We start from the raw sequence: 19,364 nt of genomic DNA, 5'->3' as shown, positions 1-19,364 counted from the left end.
ACCTTTATTTACTGCGGTGAAAAAGATACAAGAAAAACAAAGCTACATCCACTAAGGCAGGATACAGATTTAAGAAAGCGAATCACTCGTCCAACATGTGGGTCCCCCATGTATAAGACCAGTTGGAGCAAGAGTTGAGGTTTTCTATGTGCTGAAGAAAACAGTAGATTAATTGACCCTTCTTTTGGAGGTCCTCCCCGCCGATTAATCGATCCCCTGTCGTGACTATAATAGGAGACGGAAGGGAAAACGAGAAAAGGACGAGGAGGAGGCCGGAGCAGGGAGCGCTCTTCCAGACTTTGTGTGTGTGTGTGTGTGAGAGAGAGAGAGAGAGAGAGAGAGTAAAAGCGCAATCCCTCGGCCCCCATTTCGTTTGGTTGCTGGAGAAGGACTCGGCGACATCGCACGCCCAAAACCTCTCTTCTTCTCTTTGCTTTCGCCTCGACGATAGCTTCTGCGGCGGTGACGTCTTCCATGAGTCCTTCGAAGAGACCCATCGACTCGGCCGACGGCGAAGGGTCGCCGGTTACGGCCAAGAAGCAGAAGCACGAGCCCGAAGAATTCGAGCCAAGGAGGTCTCTCTTTCTTTCTTTTCTTGATAGAAAAGAACCTTTTTTCTCTTTCATGGGTTTTTTCACTCAAGAAGAGGTGATCGCGGGTTTCGTAATTGCGTTTTGGCGTGATGTATCGGTTGTTGGGGTCTCGAATTCTGTTTCTTGGACTCGCATTTCGTAACTTTTCGTTTGGTTGATGTTGGATTAGTCATCAACTCGCGGTATACGAAGTGGCACTTCGGACGAACACGATCGCCGTGCTGGAGACAGGTTCGGGGAAGACTATGATTTCCGTTATGCTAGTAAAGCATTTCGGGGAGGAGTTGAAGAAGCGCGGAGACCAGCGGCTCATTCTCTTTCTTGCCCCCACCGTTCACCTCGTCGTTCAGGTTGTATTCCGTATCCCGCTTACAGAATGTTCTGACATCGTAGTGAATTAAAAGGATGAGAGCTCGTGTTTCTATTGAAGGATTGTCTTCTTTTTTTCTTTATTTTGACGTGCTTCTTTGGCAGCAATACGAAACAATAAAGGTTCACACCGATGTTGACGTACAATATTGCTGTGGAGCCAAGGCGGTGGATGCGTGGAGCATTGCCTCCTGGCAGAAGGAAGTCTCCACTTACCAAGTAAAATTTTCTACTTGTCTTTGTATGCATTACAAATTGGGATCACAGAGGTTCTTTTTGCTCTTTCGATCTTCCTCAAATATATCGTTTCTAGTATTCATTCTGGGATCAACCTATTAAGTGCTAAACGTGCTGTATCTTTAGGTCTGTGTATTTTACCGATCATCATTTAGTTTGCTATTTTATCGCACTTTTGATGATTTGCTTAAGATGTTAATATCTGTCCATATTTCGGAGAAATTTAGTAATAATTATCTTGATTAGTGGCGCTTCACTAGAACATTTGCAATTTGGTTAGGCCATGCTTTGGTTCTTGTTCTTTATCAATTTTCGCAAGTAATGTGAACTTCAACTGTGATTTGCAGGTAATGGTCATGACTCCACAAATTTTGTTAGATGTTCTGAGGAAAGGTTTCCTCAATCTTGATATGGTCCACCTGATGGTAATTGATGAGTGTCATCATGCATTGGGCGACCATCCCTACAATAAATTGATGAAGGTATTGCTAAATGAGAAAAATAAAAGAACTACTAAATTCTAGTTGCTTCCTTTGATCTTGTAATCACTTCCGGGTTTTGATGCAGGAGTTTTATCACAAGTCTGTGCTGAAACCACATATATTTGGAATGACTGCATCGCCTATCTTGAGGAAAGGTAAGTTTGTTTGCTAGGATATTTGTCCAATTTTGATAACCCCTGCTCTATGGCTTTTATGAAATTGAGTGCCAAGTAGAATTATAAAAAGTTGAGGCCTTTTACTTAGGATGCAATAGATGAGTACATGTACTAGTGAATAAGATTTGCTTGAAAAAAAAGAAGAAAAACTTTGAACTTGATAGCCTGATTTCCCGCATTGATTTTTTTTTGTACTTCATTATTTAGTAAATAACTTGATTATATTTTATGTGGTTTATTCTCTTAAGAATTTATTTAATTTATATTACTATTACCTTTGATTTTTATGCATACACAATTTATACAGCCATTCGTACATTGAATGAAAAATGGAAAACAATATGTTTAGTCTGCTGTTGGAGAATTACCCAGAATATGGAGCTTGTATTTCTAGAATGGAAAATTTGTATTCCTTTGGAAGTTGTATTACTATATAACTGTAATCCTAAGTTCCTAACTAGAATATAGTTGTATTCCTATATAGTTATATCCCTAATTAGTTGTACTCCTAATATTAATAGAATAGTTGTCTAGAATTTGCATGTGCAGTTGCATTCCTAATATATGATGATATCAGTAACATTATTCCTGATGTAATAGGATAGTTGTGTTTTATTTTTTTGGGATTTAGATCCTTTTTATGAATTTGTAAGCTCATTCATGATGAAGCAAGGAACAAAATTACGCATTCTGCATGGTATGTGCTGGATTTGCTTGAAAAGGTAGGCATCATGGGTTGCAAACCAGTTGAAGTAAACCATAAGCTTGGTGATAAATGTCAAACTAGCTGTAAACCAAGGCTTATATCAAAGGATGGTGCGAAAATTGTTTCATCTTTCACGCATAAGGCTAGACAGTGCATATGCAGTTAGTGTCATTACTCAGTTCATGCACTCACCTTTAAAATCTCACCTGGATGCAGTATACATAGGGTGTGTTTGGAAACACATTTGTATTTTTAATATGCATTTGGAAAAAGGGGTTTTAGTGAATGTGTAGTTGTGCAATGTTTTATGTGTTTGGTAAATAGTAGATGAAAATTATATTTTAAATGTGCATTGGCATAAGTGTTGTTTCATAAAATTATATTTCAAAAGTCTATTGAATTTATGTGATAAATTTACCTTTTTGATATTTTAAATATTGATTCAAAAGTGAATATGTATTTTTTATTTAAATTAATAACTAAATAAATAAATTAATGTATGTAGCCTTATAGAAGATTTCATATGATCTAAATATATAATAAATAAATAATATAAACATGTAAATGAATGTAAAATAATTTTTGAAAATAAATAAATAAAATTTCACCTTATAGAAGACATAAATCATGTTCGTTAAGGGAGAAAGCGAGGGAAGGGAAAAGGAAATAAGAGTTAGGGTTTCTATTGTACAATGACAATCTTATGATTTTAGAGAATGTCATAGGGTACTTTGGAAAATTTAAAATTTTCATTAGCATCCCGTAAATACTGAAATGCTAACGCTTACTAAGATAGCATCAGTATTTGAGTATTTGCAATAGAGCATCCAGACTAAATGTGATTTGAAAATAATTTATCAATTATCAACTCATATTTGAAATATACTTTGGGCCCTCAATGCATATTTCAAATGTGTTCCCAAATGTCCCAATAATCTTGAGGTATAAGATGCCTCAAGGCTGCACTACCTGATAAAGAGATTATGTTTCAAAACAATAAGAAAGAACTTCAAGTAGATGCCTATATAGACTTGGATTGGGCTGGATCCAATAAAGATAGAAGATTAACTATTGGTTACCATACTTTTGTAAGAGGCAATCAAGTCACTTGGAGGAGCAGGAAATAGTTGGGGGTGATCGGATCAAGTGCAGAAGCTAAACTTAGGACCATGGCATTTGGGATTTGTGAACTAAATTGGTTAAAGATGATACTTAAGAGACTTGAAGATCCTATGTTGTACTATGACAACAAAGCAACAATAAATATTTCCCATAACTTAGTTCACCATGATATCCACAAATTAGCTGGCTCATGCTTTGATGAAAGCTTAACTAAGTCCAATGTTCCATAAATTACTTGAGAGGCTTGAATTGCAAAACATATTTGCAATCACTTGAGGGGAAGTGTTGGAGAATCTCATATAATATTGAAGTTGTATTCCTAAAATATGAAAGTTGTATTCTTATGTGTCTGTAAATCTAATTAGAATATAGCTTTATTCCTATATAGTTATATTTCTATATAGTTGTATTTATGATTAAATAGGATAATTGTCTAGGATTTACATGTGTAGTTGTATTATTCCTAATGTAATAGAATCGTTGTATCCTGATTATTTTGGAATTTCAATCCTTCTTTTAAATTTCTAAGCTCATTCATGTTGAAGCAAGAAATGAAATACTCATCTCACATCTACTTATGAAATGCATCTTCGTGCTAGGCATATCATCAACTGCTGATTGTGAAGGCCAACTATCGGAGCTTGAGGCTATACTAGATTCCAAGGTGAAAAGTTTTTGGTCTTGCAACTTGTCTTACTTTTGATGCATAATGCTACTTTTATATGATTGTTCAGACTTATTTATAATATTGTTACCATATGATTCTTTACAGATTTGTACAGTGGCAGATAGAAGTGAGATAAACATGTTTGTTCCTTCAGCTAAAGAAGTAAACAGATATTATGATGCCAAGCTGTTCATACATGAAGAATTGAAAACAAAGTTGAGGTTATTGTTGGATAAGGTCTATCCATATCTTTTTCTTTTAATCCTCTATTTTTTCTGTCATTATTTTCCTTTAACTTTAATTTAGGAGTATCAACATAATGCCTTATCTATTTATTCAGTATGATGCATCACTTGTTCAGTTGGGAAAATCATCACTGGATAATTACAATGACACTGATGACATCATCAAGGCTCCAAAAAAGGATCTGTCTAGTTATTACGATAAGATCTGCCACTGCATGGATGAGCTAGGCCTGGTCTGTGCTATTGAGGTATCCTAATTGCCACACCCCTCGTATAGAGCAGGCATCCGTTTTCTTGTGTGTGTCTAGGATTCTGTTATTTACTGTATCGTATCATTCTTTTCTGATCCTATAAAATTTCACCATTCTAATTGTAACAGGCTACTAAGATCTGTATAGATGCTGTAAGTTCTTCAAATTCTACTGATCGTCACGACTTTGTCATGGTGAATGTAGCTCAGTGCAAATCTTTTCTTGAGGAAGTATTGCAAAAACTTGCAGAAAGATTGCCAGCAGGTATTATAACACAGTTTCATACTTGATTTTTGTAATGATTTTGTTGTATCATTCTTTTAATCATTTTGTTCTATAAATGATTATGTGGTTCTCTGGTTATTGATAACTTGATTATGTGGTTCTATAATTTTCCTTGAATATGACAATGCAGGTGTACAACTTCCATGTTGCCATGAATAATGCATTCCATTTATTGATTGGGGGGGCGGGGGGGGTTATAATAGTTAGACATGCTATGTTGAACTAAGGATTGTCGTAACCCCTGAAAGTCTGAAACTGTATGAAACATGCGATACGTGCGGGTTTGAGTGTTGACCGAAACCCAGACTAGCTTGTACCATATTATACACTGGATTTGTGAGGTTTATCAGTTGATATGCCTCACCACCCGGTAAAGTCGAAATTCGATCGTTATCGATTGATACTAGTTGGTAATGGTCAGATTTCAACTGATACCAGGCTGAATTTATCATTTTAGTCCCTAATGGTTGATTTGACTATTGGAAGCTCTTTTGGGCTTATAAAAGCCCCTCCCTATAACCTCTTTTACTCTCTCTCGCTCACTTCTCATCTCAGTCTCATTATCACTCTTTCTGTTAACTTAGGCTCTTAAACTTGTCTATTATCCCAAGTTGGCGATTGGAAGGTTGATTTGGATAAAAGTTGGATTTAAACATGAGGTCTAGTGGAACTTGTATTCATTTGAAAGTATGTACCTTCTCTTTATGTTTTCTTCATCATTTCATGTAATTGGAGTAAAGAATATTAGTATGTACCTCTCTTTAATATTAGCTAGCAAGCTAATATGTCATGCTAATATTTGAATGCAATTGGCGTGTGTGTGTGTGTGTGAGAAACATGCAATATGCCATAACGCCCGAAACTGAGTGAAACGTGCGATACGTGCGGGTCTGAGTGCTGACCATAACCCAGACTAGATTGTACCTTTTGATACACTAGATTTGTGAGGTGTACCGGTTGATATGCCTCACCACCCAGTAAGGTCAAAATTTGACTGTTATTCTCCTCTTTCACTCACTCTCGTTCACTTCATTCTCATTCCCACTCTTTTTGTTAACCTAAACTCTTAAACTTGTCTAGTTGGTGATTGGAAGGTTGATTTGGATAAAAGATGGATTTAAACATGAGGTCTAGTGGAACTTGTATTCATTTGAAAGTATGTACCTTCTCTTTATGTTTTCTTTATCATTTCATGTAATTGGAGTAAAGAATATTAGTAAATCTTGATTGATTATGGTCTAATGATTAATCAAGATCTAATAAGAGGTACCTAAGAAAAATTTGCTTATATTGACTATGCATTGACTTCTTGCATGATTTACAAGATGTTTAATGGGTTAGAGGCTTTCAGTTCATGGTTACGTAGATTGAGCGTAGTTAAGGTCTAACGGGTGGGAATTAAGGAATTTAAGCATATTGCACCATGTTTTTACTTCTTACATGATTTTATAGCTCATTCTACCATGTATTACAGCTCTTTAGAGGCTTATTATTGTATGATTAAGAAGAATAATCATAATTAAGGCAAAAGAAGGAATTTTTTTTACATTTACACCGGATTATGGGGTAACTAGGGGTAATTTAGTGCGAATTACAACATGGTTATTATCGTTCGATTATGAAATTATTGGTGGATTCAAGGCTTCTTCTTGCCTTTAATGTGATTAAAGGCTAATTAGAGCTAATTAAGGTTTTTCTTACTTTTAGACCAAATTAGGGATAATTATTGTATGCTTATTGTTCCTTATAGTCACTTAGTGGTCATTAGGGATAATTTAGGACCATGTGACATAATTCTTCCTCGACGAATCCAATAAGACAAAGAGTTTCTATTTTCGATCCTTATAGCTTAGAATTTCTATGGATTTATGACTTATATATATACTTTATTCTTATTTAATTTTAATTTATATACAAAGAAATTAGGAAAAAAACCACAAATGGTTTATTTTTTATTTTTGGATTTTTCAACTGATTTTTTAAATCACCAATTTGTACCAGTGTACCCACACATGGTACACCAGTATTGATTGGTACACACCCATCTGACCAGGGATCGGTACCCATTGTTGGTGCGAGACAGCAAACCATGTGTTGAACTATACAAAGAGTGAAGACTGAACAATTTTATGATGCTTTTCTTTGTATCTTGCAACTAAAAAAATCATATGTTAACTATGCCATGTTCATCTGGCGAAGATGGACAAGCCTAATGAAGCAAATGGAGATCAGAAATTATGCTGAATTTTATCATGAATATACATTTCAAGTTTCTGTATTGGTTTAATTTTCTATATCTTAATTAGTACATTGATGTAAAACAATGGTCGATCAGTTTCAATCTGTCACATACTGGTGCATTTTATATATTGCTTGCATCAGTGCTGCAACTTATCAGATTATTAGATTACCTTTGACCTGGGATCATTAACTGGTTCAATGAAGGCAGTTATCAATTTTTACTGACTGCACTATACTGGTACACCTGGATACCGGTATTAAGCCACATTGGTGGCCATACCACGTATTGTTATATATCATCCATCCAAGAATCTGTATTATATCATATATGAAGTGGCAAACATTGATAGTAGATAGGAAACAAAGCCAAGGTCTAATGACTACACTGAAGCATGTTCAACATTGATCTGACTGTTTGCATCTGGGAAATTTTCAGATTTTGAACTACTTTTGAAGACTGAAAATGATTGTGCAGCGGCTGTACAAAAGGGTTACATCTCTTCAAAGCTATATGAACTTATTCAAATCATTCGGTCTCTTGGGTAAGGGAGAACTTTTCCTACTTTAATCTGCTTCTTGTAATGTCGACTGCAATCAACTCTTTATTTTTTCTGCAGGATGCCCAGCCAAGTAGTCTGCCTCATCTTTGTTGAAAGAAATATTACTGCTAAAGTTTTGGAAAGGTTTATTAAGAAAGTTTGTTTTTTATCACATTTCACTGTGTCATACTTGGCTGGAGGGTCTTCTTCAGTTGATGCACTAACCCCAAAAACGCAAAAGGATACTCTGGATTCCTTTCGTTCAGGGAAGGTATCTGAAATGTATATTATATTCTTTATCAATGTTTCATTGACTACTCTGGATAATAAACGCAACTATACATAATTTGTTTTTGTAGGCAAATTTACTATTTACCACTGATGTCGCTGAAGAGGGTACCGATGTGCCAGATTGTTCATGTGTAATCCGTTTTGATTTGCCGAAAACAGCTCGTAGTTACATTCAGTCTCATGGCCGAGCTCGACAAGCTGGTTCTCATTACGTTATCATGCTTGAACGGTACAATGATCCTGCTGCTTATAATATAATTTATCTTCTGTGTGTCGTCCTGCACCTTTTCTTATATATAAGCTTATGTAACTCTTTTGATGCCTATCAGCACATATCACAGCTTTATTTTGTCTATAGCTTACTTCCAATACTAAAAAATATGCAGCCTCTAAATATTAGAGGGTGCATCATGAGGCGAGACCCCATGCGATAACCCTAAATAAAAAAGATATGAAAGGGTCGTGCCAAACTGCCTGAAAAGGATTGAATCAGACTGAACTGGCAGAAAAGGGTTGGACCACATGCTGTTTTGCCATCAGACCTGCAAATAGCAGTATGGACCGGTTCGTGCAGTATTCAGAGCTTGGTCTTCATATGCTCATCCCTTTTTATGGTGGCAGTTGGTTCTTTTTTTTTTCATTACTAACACTTTATTTTATTTTGGTTGATGAAATTTCCAAAATAAATCTGAGCAAACATATAATCTTTCATATAGTTTTATTGCAAAGTATTCTTCGCAAGCATCTTTTGCATGCATTTTCCCTCTGATTTTTTTTTGTAAGCCAAGGTTCTAGTTACAATATTCTCAGATCATGACAGGACCCAATACATATATGAAAGGCATTTTCAATTTTTTGAGGGCTTAATAAAAGATTTCAGAAGCACAAAAAGTATTTTTTGTGCTTCTGAAATATAAACAGATGTTAGTTGCAGTGTTTCAATTTAGTCTACAAAAATGACTATTTTTGGACTCCATTAGTGGGATTTGCTGTTGCTTGGGTTTAGTGGAATCATTTGGACCTAAGAAGATGGCTTTTAGACTCTCAACTGTCTCAAGTATTTGTTAAATTTTCAGCCTTACTTTCAAATAGGTTTTTTGTATAATTTATTCTTAGTGTTTGATAAGCTTTAATCTTTTGCAGTGGGAATTTGCAACAAAGAGATTTGTTATTTGATATCATCAAGAATAAGCATTCAACGGTTGACATCGCATTAAACAGAGACCAAGACTCCCTTGTATCTATAGTGTCTATTAATGAAGATTTAGGTGCTTATTATGTTGATTCAACTGGAGCAAGTGTTACTGCTGACTCTAGTGTCAGTCTCATAAATACATATTGTCAAAACCTTCCAAGAGACAAGTATGTTTTCTACCCAGTGACATCTATGTAAATTTTCTTCTGCACAAAAGAGTAAATATATATAGTTTATGAGCCTTTCCATGAGCTCTTAACTGTTGTGTTGTATCATTGATCTAGGTACTTCACTCCCAAACCAATTTTCAGGTTCACTTTGGATGGCGGGTACTATGAGTGCACAATAACTTTGCCTCCAAATGCTGCAATTCAGACAATAGTTGGTCCAGCTAATCAAAATTCACATGTAGCAAAAAAGCTTGCATGCCTGGAGGCTTGCAAAAGACTACATCAATCAGGAGCACTTAATGATCATCTTCTTCCTTGTGTTCAAGAGCACTTGGATGATGTGAAAGCTGAAAAAACTGGGGAATCAGCTAAAGGAGCAGGTATGTACCTCACAATTCATATGGCTTTTCAAAAATCATATGACGTTATATTGGCCATCAGCTATCATGCCAGCTAATTTCACATGGCTTTTCAGATTGTGCAAATTATCGAAATTGTTGATATTGTTTAATCAAGTGTGCAATTGTGTGATTTTGGAGTTGCGTCTACTACCTAATAACCCTTGAAATCAATAGATGGCATCAGGTTAGAAATGCTTTACCACCAATTTGAGTTGTTAGAAATCTGGACCCTATTTTTATGCAATAGGAAATGCTGGGTCCTGAGTTATTATATAGGTATGCATGTATGCATGCATGGTGAAGAATAATTCTGGACTTGCAGACAACCAATCTTTGTACCTTCACTTGCACTGACAATTTATTGCTTCATTAAATCAAAGAAAAGATATTTTCCTATTCACCAAAAAATCATCTAGTTTGTTGGATCGTGAATGTATTGATATAAATCAAGAAAGGCTTTAGTTTTAATAATGATGACAATTCTAACATCTTTGAAACATGGCTGCCAGTTCTAACATCTTTAATAATGGTGACATACGAGCCCTCATAGCTGAAGGACATTATTTTCTCATGGATCCAGGGAGACGGTATGTGTAATGCATGGTTCAGACTTCGGATCCTTCTAAACTCTAGTGATACTTGCAATCAATTGTTTTGTCAAACAAGTTCCATATTAGAGTTATATTTAAGGTGGAAAGTTGAATCTTTACACAATAATTGAGATCTAGACATATTTTACTGTCGTCTCTCTATTCACCAAATTTGACCAAATTATTTTTCATGAATCAACATCATTGAGGTGAGATGAGGAAATGACATGACAATATATAAGTATATTTAATCAACAGATCTTTTTTCTTCCTAGCATAAGGCTTATATGAGACATTCAGTGCATTGCCATTTTATTGTGCATATACTAAGTAGAAAATTTTCTCATAATTTGAAGGAACGACGAAGAGAAAAGAATTGCATGGAATGACAACTGCTCATGCTATGTCAGGAACATGGGCACACCAAAATGATGGTATTATTCTGCAGGGATATAAGCTAAATTTCTCGTGCAACCGGATCGGCGAGAACTATTCTGCCTTTATCCTATTAATTGATGCAATTTTAGATCAAGATGTTGCTTGCAAGGAAATAGATCTTTACTTAATTGACAAAATGGTTAAAGCTGATATTTCTCCCTGTGGACCAATTGCATTGGATAAGAAGCAGGTCTCTATTGCAGAAACTTATTCTTTATTACTATTTTCATCTAATATATTATGTTGTTTGACTATATCTTTTATAGCAGGTAGACCAAGGAAAGCTTTTCCAGGAGTTGTTTTTTAATGGTTTATTCGGGAAGTTATTTACAGGATCCAAGTCATCTGGGGTGTCAAGGAAATTCTTACTTAGTGATAATAGATCATTGTGGAACACATCAAATATGTATATGCTCTTACCTCTAGATTCTTCTTGTGCTCACAAGCATGATAAAGTAAGCATTAATTGGAAGGCGATAAGTGCAAGCGCTTCAGTGGTTAAATTTATGAGAGAAATTTATTCATCTAGAGGACAAAACGGTCCAGTTGTAGATTCCAAATGTGGTTCCTCTGAGACAAGGGGTTCTATGCCAGATATGATCCACCTAGCCAATCGCTTTGCAGAGCCTCAGAGTCTCAAAGGTGTGGTAGTTTTGGCAATCCATACAGGAAGGATTTATTGTGTTCTAGATGTGGTTACTGGTTTGACTGCTGATAGTCCATTTGATGGGAATTCTCGGAAACAATCATCAGATACTTGGACATTCTCAGAGTACTTCAGTAAGAAGTGGGTGATTTCTTTCTTTTAAATTATGTTTTTTATGCTTCTCTTCAATATGACCTTGGAAAATAATAGATTTAGCTGATATAGGTATGGAATTGTGCTTCAACATCCAAGGCAACCATTATTGTTGTTGAAGAGCAGTCACAATCCTCATAATCTTTTATCTTCAAAGTCTGGAACTGAAGGTGTAGTCTTCTTATTTCAAATGCATTTAAGAGCTATATGCAACTCTTTTATGGATTTCTCAAGTTTACAGTATGTTTAGATTTCATTTCATTTTAGACGTAAAATTACTATTTAGACTAAATTTATGTAGATTAGGTATTGCTTGCAACTTCTTCTCCGTTGAAATTTATATCTGAGCTGTTACCATGCATTAATACCAAAAATATCTGAGCTGTTGTTACATGTATGTGGACCCTTATGCATGCCAATCTATCAAACCAGTCATGCTATGACATGATTGGCATGTCTTACTGGGTCACGACGAGGTGCGCTGAAATACATGTGATCTGTGAACAGTATTTGCTCTGATTGTATTTGTCAGTAGGCATTAATTGTTTTACACTAATCAATAAGATTCAGTTCTCTCTCCTGAAAGATGTTGTACCAAGTTCTTTTAAAATAAATGAACTTGCAAGTAATCTATATACATTTATCCTGTAAAACATCCTTTCCTTGAATATGCTTTAAACATAAGTGGTGACTAAATCTTATTACTCGAGAAGCTAGTAACTTAGAATATCTCACTCATGGTAAATTGTATCAAGGATTGCCAATATCGTGGCATGGGGATGGGCAGTACCTTTTGTTTTGTATGTATAATGTCAGGCAGATTGGCACAACCGAATGATTGGTCTGACATTGTGTTAGCATAAATAATACCAAGTTGCCATTTTATGGCATGGGGCCAGCTGATACCTTTGTGGTACTGTATGTATAATCTAATGTTGGTTGACTTGCCACCTATATCAATTGGCACAGCCTAACAATTGGTCTAGCCATGTGTTAGCATAAAAACAGATCTAGACAGTAATTAACACGTCTAACAGGGTATAAAGTGCCATGAAATTTTGAGCAAACTTTGTGCGACACAGTTTGTTAGACCTGAAACCTGGTAGCTTGGTTCAGTGTAAGCAGAACATGTGTAACATCATTGACCATTATGATAAAAATCCATAACTATCTAATGGAGTGAGCTTCTTGTTGTATTCACAGTACTATAATGCCACCTCACCAAAGCAAGGTCAACTCCTGCCATCATTTAACATCATTAGACTCACTTTTTCTTTAATTTCTTTTGGGCCTTGAGGTGAATACAGCAAATGTCGCCGTGAAAATTTCCTCCACTAAAGTAATGTTCATATGAGAACCTAGAAAAGATTGAAGCGGAGGCCAAACAAAAAATTTTGATAGCCATCCTTTCTCTATTATTTCCTTATTTCTGGCTTTTCCTTCTTTAACTTCTCTTTCTTCTCCTTTTCTTTTTCGCTTCTGCTGCCACACTTGTCCCTTTTACCAATATAGTGATCTGCTTTGCTGTGTGGACTTGCACCATGACCCTTGTGCCAAATTAGTGGTTTGCCTTTGCACTTATAGTTGTTTGTACTTGGATGATCCTCTACTTCAATGATTGAACATATGGAGAGCTATGGAGTGGCCTGACCCCAGAACTAGCCAGCTGCTGCAAATATCTGCATAGCACTTTTCCATGTTCTGGTTGTTTTGTTTGAGGCTTCGTCTTGATCATGATGGAACTTTCCATTATCTAGATAAGGTTTTCACTTGTATGCTTGCTTGCTGCATTAATGAAAGATTTGCTATTGATAATCATATAAAGTCAGTGCTAAAATTAAGAGATATATCTTTCTGTTTAAAATATTTTAAAGATTGTTTTTGGTCATAATGTTGGGTCATTGGAAGAATGATCATCTCATTTTACTGATACAATCGCATGAAATCTTGGACATATGAAAATTTTCACAAAGAGTTCATTGTTGTCGAGAGTCGAGACCCATGTGTCTGGCTTGGTTCTTTTGGGAAAATAACAATTATTTTTCTGTTCCACAAAATGTGACTTTTTATTTTTTCTTCACATTGTTGTTCCAGTAGCATTTTCTGGAAGTGACGATGGCATTGTTATATATGTCTAAAATATATATCTTTTGAGTGTAGCCGCCACCTTATCTTCAAAGACATCCAACTCTTCCATTGTAGCTGCAGAACATGGAAAAGTGCTGGCAATCATGCCAATGGGACACCTCTGTCAGTTACATATCATAGCTTATAATACGACGCTATCTATTTCTTCCACATGACAAATTTCTGTATTGAAAGATAAAAAGCAATTTTAAGTAATTCATTGCACCTCAGTTGACTTTTTCCATGTAATGTGATATTCTCCATATTTGATAATCTATGGAATTGAGAAAAAGGTACCATTACCTGTTGCTATTTATAGAGCCCAAAATTGTGTTGTGCACCATTACACGTTGCTATTTATAGAGTCCAATATTATTGTACACCATGAATATGCGTGAGTTTTTTCTTAGAATGATGCCATGGATCTAAAAAATTAGAACGGCCGATGCCTGCATACGTTGTGTTTGTGATGTTCCTTCATCAGTTCAATTATATTTTTGTAGATTTACAAGCTTGAAATAATTGGCTTTCCAGTTGTCTGATAATTAGTTCCTAGAAGTCCGACTCCAGTTATGGTTGTTCATAGGGTCATGCAGACATGTTCTTTTTTTTTTTTCTTCTACAAATAATTGGATAACATTCAGATGGAAGTAGAATTAACTGCCTGAGTGTTCCATTGTTGTGGTCTTATAATTGCAGGTAATTTTGTACCGAAAAGATCTAATGGTAAGAATGTGTCTCTAAATCATGTTCACATGCCTCCAGAGCTTCTAGTTGATATTGATGTACCATACGAAGTCTTGAAATCTTTTTACTTGCTACCTTCTTTGATGTACCGAGTGGAATCCTTGATGTTAGCCTGCCAACTAAGGAAGGAAATTTCTTTCTGTTCTAGCAATCCTATACCAAGCTTCCTGGTAATGCATAAGCAACTTAACATCTATGTTTCTGCCTCGTGCATGGTTAAAGTTATTTAAGCATCATGACTATTGCTTTTTCTTAGATTTTGGAAGCAATTACTACGCTGAGATGTTGTGAAGACTTCTCCATGGAGCGGTTGGAACTATTAGGGGACTCCGTTTTAAAATATGCAGTGAGTTGTTCTCTCTTTCTAAAATTTCCTGGGAAACACGAAGGGAAATTGTCCTCCGACCGGATAAAAATAATTCGTAATGCCACTCTTCATAGCTTGGGAACTAAACATGGCATACAGGTACAGCACCATTTCCATTTGTTTGGATTTATTTTTTCTCGTTTTTATGTAAAATTTTTCCATCAAGTCATCAACACTCATAGCAAGGCTGTATTCGGCAATATCTGAAATTATATGACACGTGCTTCATGAACATATCCGCATTTTTGGTCACTTGTTTTTTGCAGCAAAGACTTCATACAATGTCATTACTCATTATATTCTAAATATGGACATATTCGAGGACAAACTGCCAGCAGTCCTCTAAATGTATCATGTCCTTGTTTTTGAAATATTAGGATTTTATCTGACACTAACATTATGACTGTTAGAAGTTAGAACACACTAAATGAACATCATAAACTATGAAATTGCTTCTTCTATAAAGTCATTAATATCACACTGCAATAAGCCATCAATTTTCCCCTTATTTGACCAACATTCAGATGATCAATAGTCATGCTTCTAATCAGTATCATACTGATAAAAATTACATTTAGGTTTCAGGCACCAGTTTAAGAAAAGTGTAGACTATCTTAGTAACTAGTTATATGCCTGGTTTGTATAATAGTGAACTTTTTAAGTAGGAAATTGACATATCTAAGTGGTTGTTAGCTAAGATATTTGCTGATTTTATCTTAGAATTAAAGTATGTATATTTGTTAAGGAAAACAGTGCATTGAAGTTTTGTCTTCCTTGCACCACGAGTTAGACTAATGTGCTTGTTTACAAGTCCAAATTCTAAGATAACAGCATGGTGTCATTATGAGGCATCACAAGAAAATGTGCTTGTGAAATCTGAAATGTCCAGTCTAAGATTCTTATCTATCTGAAATGTGAAATCTGACAGATTGCTATACTTATCCAAAATTTACTAACATACTTCAATGTGTTGCTTCCCAACAGGGTTACATACGTGATGCTGCATTTGAACCTCGTAGATGGGTTGCTCCTGGACATATTTCAATACACCGTGTTCCTTGTAAATGTGGATTAAATGACAATGAAGTGCCAAATATAATTTTGGATACAATTAGTGACAAGTCTATTGTGATAGGAAAGGCATGTGATAGAGGACACAGGTGGCTCTGCTCAAAAACAATATCAGATTGTGTCGAGGCTCTGATAGGTGCATATTATGTTGGTGGTGGGCTACCTGCTGCTCTTGCATTTATAAAGTGGCTAGGAATTGATACCGAGTTTGAGCCTGATATGGTTGAGGAGGCTATAAGAACTGCATCAGGTTGGACATACCTTCCCAAAATTCATGAAATAGAAACACTGGAATCAAAAATTGGCTACAAGTTTACTGTCAAAGGTCTTCTTCTGGAATCTATTACCCATGCATCTCAGCAAGAATTAGGAGTCTTCTTCTGCTATCAGGTAGCATACGTATTAGTCTAGTCTCTTCCAAATTGCAAGTACTTTACTTTCAGTTGCATTTCTAGTTTTCACGATTAGATTTTTTTGATACTCTTTTAAATTTTCAGCGTCTTGAATTCTTGGGTGACTCAGTTTTGGACCTGCTCATTACGTGGCATCTCTTTCAGCGCCATAAAGATATTGACCCTGGGGAATTAACTGATTTAAGATCTGCATCAGTAAATAATGAAAATTTTGCTCAAGTAGCTGTCAGGCATAAGCTTCAGCAGCACCTCCAACATAATTCTGGATTACTTTTAGAGCAAATAACAGAGTTTGTCAAGAGACTTGAGGATTCAGATGAAAACAAGTATATGCTTTTGTCAAATGGTTCATCTAAAGTACCTAAGGTTGGTTTCCAGCACATAATAGAATATCTTCTTATTCCTTAACTGTTAGTAACACTTTCCTGTCACAGGTCCTTGGAGACATGGTTGAAAGTATTGCCGGTGCCATATTGATAGATACAAAGCTTGATTTAGATAAAGTATGGGAAATTTTTGAGCCATTACTCTCCCCAATTGCCACTCCAGAGAACCTTGAGTTGCCACCTCTACGTGAACTTACTGAATTATGTAGCCACCATGGTTACTTCTTGAATACAACATGCACAAATGAGGGGGACATGAATGTTGCTGTTCTTGAGGTACAACTGGAGGATGTTCTGTTGGTAAGGGAAGGTCGTGAGAAGAATAAAAAAGCTGCAAAAGGGCAAGCAGCATATTTGCTGTTGAAGGACTTGGAAGTATGCTTCTGCACCTTATTGTTCTTTTGTCTTTAGAGTCTTTGCTTTGCTATTGTCATCCTTTAATTTTCTTATTTATCATTTTGAATTCATTGGTTTTGCTCAGAAGTTGCTGATTTATTTTTTAGGACCAAGAAAGGGTTTTGCGGTTATGATCATAGATGACATTTCTGAGCTTCTAGTTTTTGGTCACCGGTTGTCTAAGTTCTCATGTACCATCATGTGACAGGAAAAAGGATTTTTGCACTCCCGGTATGCCTCCAAAGGGACACAAGCTGAAGAAAAGATTGCAAGCCACAAAGAATCTGTTGAAAAATCTGGTAGTTTAATGTTGGATATTGAGATTCCTACGCCAGCAAAGCACGGTGAAGTAGTCAATTCCAAGAATGTTTCTGTTCCCAGCCCAGGTAAACCAGGTATTACCCATTATGTAAATATGTCTACTGTGGGTTTTATGTCACTGGACTTGTTAATTGTTATTATTCCTGATAGTGGTTTATGTTAATCGATCAACTTTTATGTTTTTCTTTTAGTGGCTTTGACAGTCAAAATGCAAAAAGGTGGGCCTCGAACTGCACTGTATGAACTCTGCAAAAGATGTCAATGGCCAATGCCTAGCTTTGAAACATTAGAGTGGAAGCCAAGGTTAGCCCGACCAAATTTCTTCCCTAGTAAAAATGATTGTTAGTATTTATTTATATAAGACCTGGATTTTAACATGCACAAGCATGAAAGGATGGCAGGCCATCTGATCTTGATTTGTTTTGTGATTATGACACATAAGCTACTCTAATGCCATACAAATTGCATGAGATAATTTCATCCTAGGATCAATCAGCTTATCCTGCTAAGGACCATGAACAACAAAAACCACATTTCTCGGTATCTAGTAGATTGTAAACATAGGAAATTTTAATGTCACTGTTCTATATAGCTTGCTTATTTCTCGGTACATCCAAAATGACATTTGTGATGATTGGCAGAGGTTTGGAGGGTCAACTTTACCTACGAAACTCATGCTTGATTAATGCCAGCACTTGCATTCCACATCATGTTGCAGAGTTCTAACCCAGTTGTGTTTTCTGTTCCTCTTCATCTCTTGCACTACCACAGTGGCGACCAGATGAATGAATGTACCGAAGGGGGAGACGCCAACCGTCACATGTTTGTATCAGGCATAACGCTGCATATACCAAATTCCACCATCATCAAACGCAAGGGGGACCGGCGTCCTGATAAGAAGAGTTCACAAGATTCTGCAGCACTAACCATGCTTTATGAGCTTGAGAAACTGGGCAGGTGCCAGATTGAGGTGCAACAACCGGCCGAAAGAATTTCATGAACATTTTTGGTGCGTGTTGTGTGTGCGTTTGTGTGTGTGTGTGTATATATATATATATAATGACTTTTATAGTCTGAGTAGACTTTACCAATAAAAACTGTGTATTTTGCCCCGAGTTGACAAGCAGAGGCATTATAGAAAGAGTATATATATATATATATATATATATATATATATATATATATATATATATATATATAGATATATATATATACAGAGTATTTTGCCCTGAGTATACTTCCCCGATGCGATGTTTAATGGTGAGGCTTCGTATAGCATCTAAATCCTTGGTTGGTGGATCCTGTAATCCCATGGTGTTGTCTTGTACACACACACACACATATATTATTCTTTGCATTCAAATATTATATTGCATTAGATGATTATGATGGATTCAGATTCTTATCCTCGTAATTGTGCACAGAGGGAGAACTTTTCCTACTTTAATCTGCTTCTTGTAATGTCGACTGCAATCAACTCTTTATTTTTTCTGCAGGATGCCTAGGCAAGTAGTCTGCCTCATCTTTGTTGAAAGAAATATTACTGCTAAAGTTTTGGAAAGATTTATTAAGAAAGTTTGTTTTTTATCACATTTCACTGTGTCATACTTGGCTGGAGGGTCTTCTTCAGTTGACGCACTAACCCCAAAAACGCAAAAGGATATTCTGGACTCCTTTCGTTCAGGGAAGGTATCTGAAATTTATATTATATTATTTATCAATGTTTCAGTGACTACTCT

The 19,364-nt window shown here is 35.9% G+C and overlaps 1 protein-coding gene across 9 annotated transcripts; it reads left to right on the top strand.

Annotated features, from left to right (window-relative positions):
- Positions 1-277: 277 nt before the first annotated feature.
- LOC135625424 (endoribonuclease Dicer homolog 3a-like) lies at positions 278-19,260 on the top strand. 9 transcript variants are annotated; one of them, XM_065130220.1, is made up of 26 exons: positions 278-575; positions 763-943; positions 1,068-1,181; positions 1,547-1,681; positions 1,767-1,836; positions 4,285-4,349; positions 4,458-4,589; positions 4,693-4,845; positions 4,977-5,112; positions 7,811-7,916; positions 7,992-8,184; positions 8,273-8,433; positions 9,348-9,566; positions 9,684-9,949; positions 10,917-11,188; positions 11,265-11,785; positions 11,870-11,967; positions 14,624-14,841; positions 14,928-15,137; positions 16,023-16,499; positions 16,607-16,888; positions 16,957-17,283; positions 17,513-17,699; positions 17,817-17,928; positions 18,397-18,634; positions 19,122-19,260. In XM_065130220.1, exons 1-25 carry the CDS (start codon positions 475-477, stop codon positions 18,623-18,625), a joined length of 4,965 nt encoding a protein of 1,654 aa, XP_064986292.1. In that variant the 5' UTR covers positions 278-474; the 3' UTR covers positions 18,626-18,634; positions 19,122-19,260. The 9 variants fall into 9 exon arrangements, with proteins under 9 accessions (XP_064986292.1, XP_064986293.1, XP_064986296.1 ...); XM_065130221.1 differs by having other exon boundaries at positions 19,050-19,183; XM_065130224.1 differs by lacking the exon at positions 19,122-19,260 and having other exon boundaries at positions 4,714-4,845; positions 18,397-18,763.
- Positions 19,261-19,364: the final 104 nt, after the last annotated feature.

The sequence above is a fragment of the Musa acuminata genome, chromosome BXJ2-10 (assembly GCF_036884655.1).
Source record: "Musa acuminata AAA Group cultivar baxijiao chromosome BXJ2-10, Cavendish_Baxijiao_AAA, whole genome shotgun sequence".
Classification (NCBI taxonomy): Eukaryota; Viridiplantae; Streptophyta; class Magnoliopsida; order Zingiberales; family Musaceae; genus Musa; species Musa acuminata.
This window is presented reverse-complemented; position numbering and strand designations above follow the sequence as displayed.

What these genes read in the sequence shown, in the direction of transcription:
- LOC135625424 (XM_065130220.1), top strand. Translation starts at nt 475, where the DNA reads ATGAGTCCTTCGAAGAGACCCATCGACTCGGCCGACGGCGAAGGGTCG. An exon ending in ATCGCCTATCTTGAGGAAAG is followed by an intron (nt 1,837 to 4,284) that starts GTAAGTTTGTTT and finishes TCTTCGTGCTAG; the next exon opens with GCATATCATCAACTGCTGAT. An exon ending in CAAAACCTTCCAAGAGACAA is followed by an intron (nt 9,567 to 9,683) that starts GTATGTTTTCTA and finishes TCATTGATCTAG; the next exon opens with GTACTTCACTCCCAAACCAA.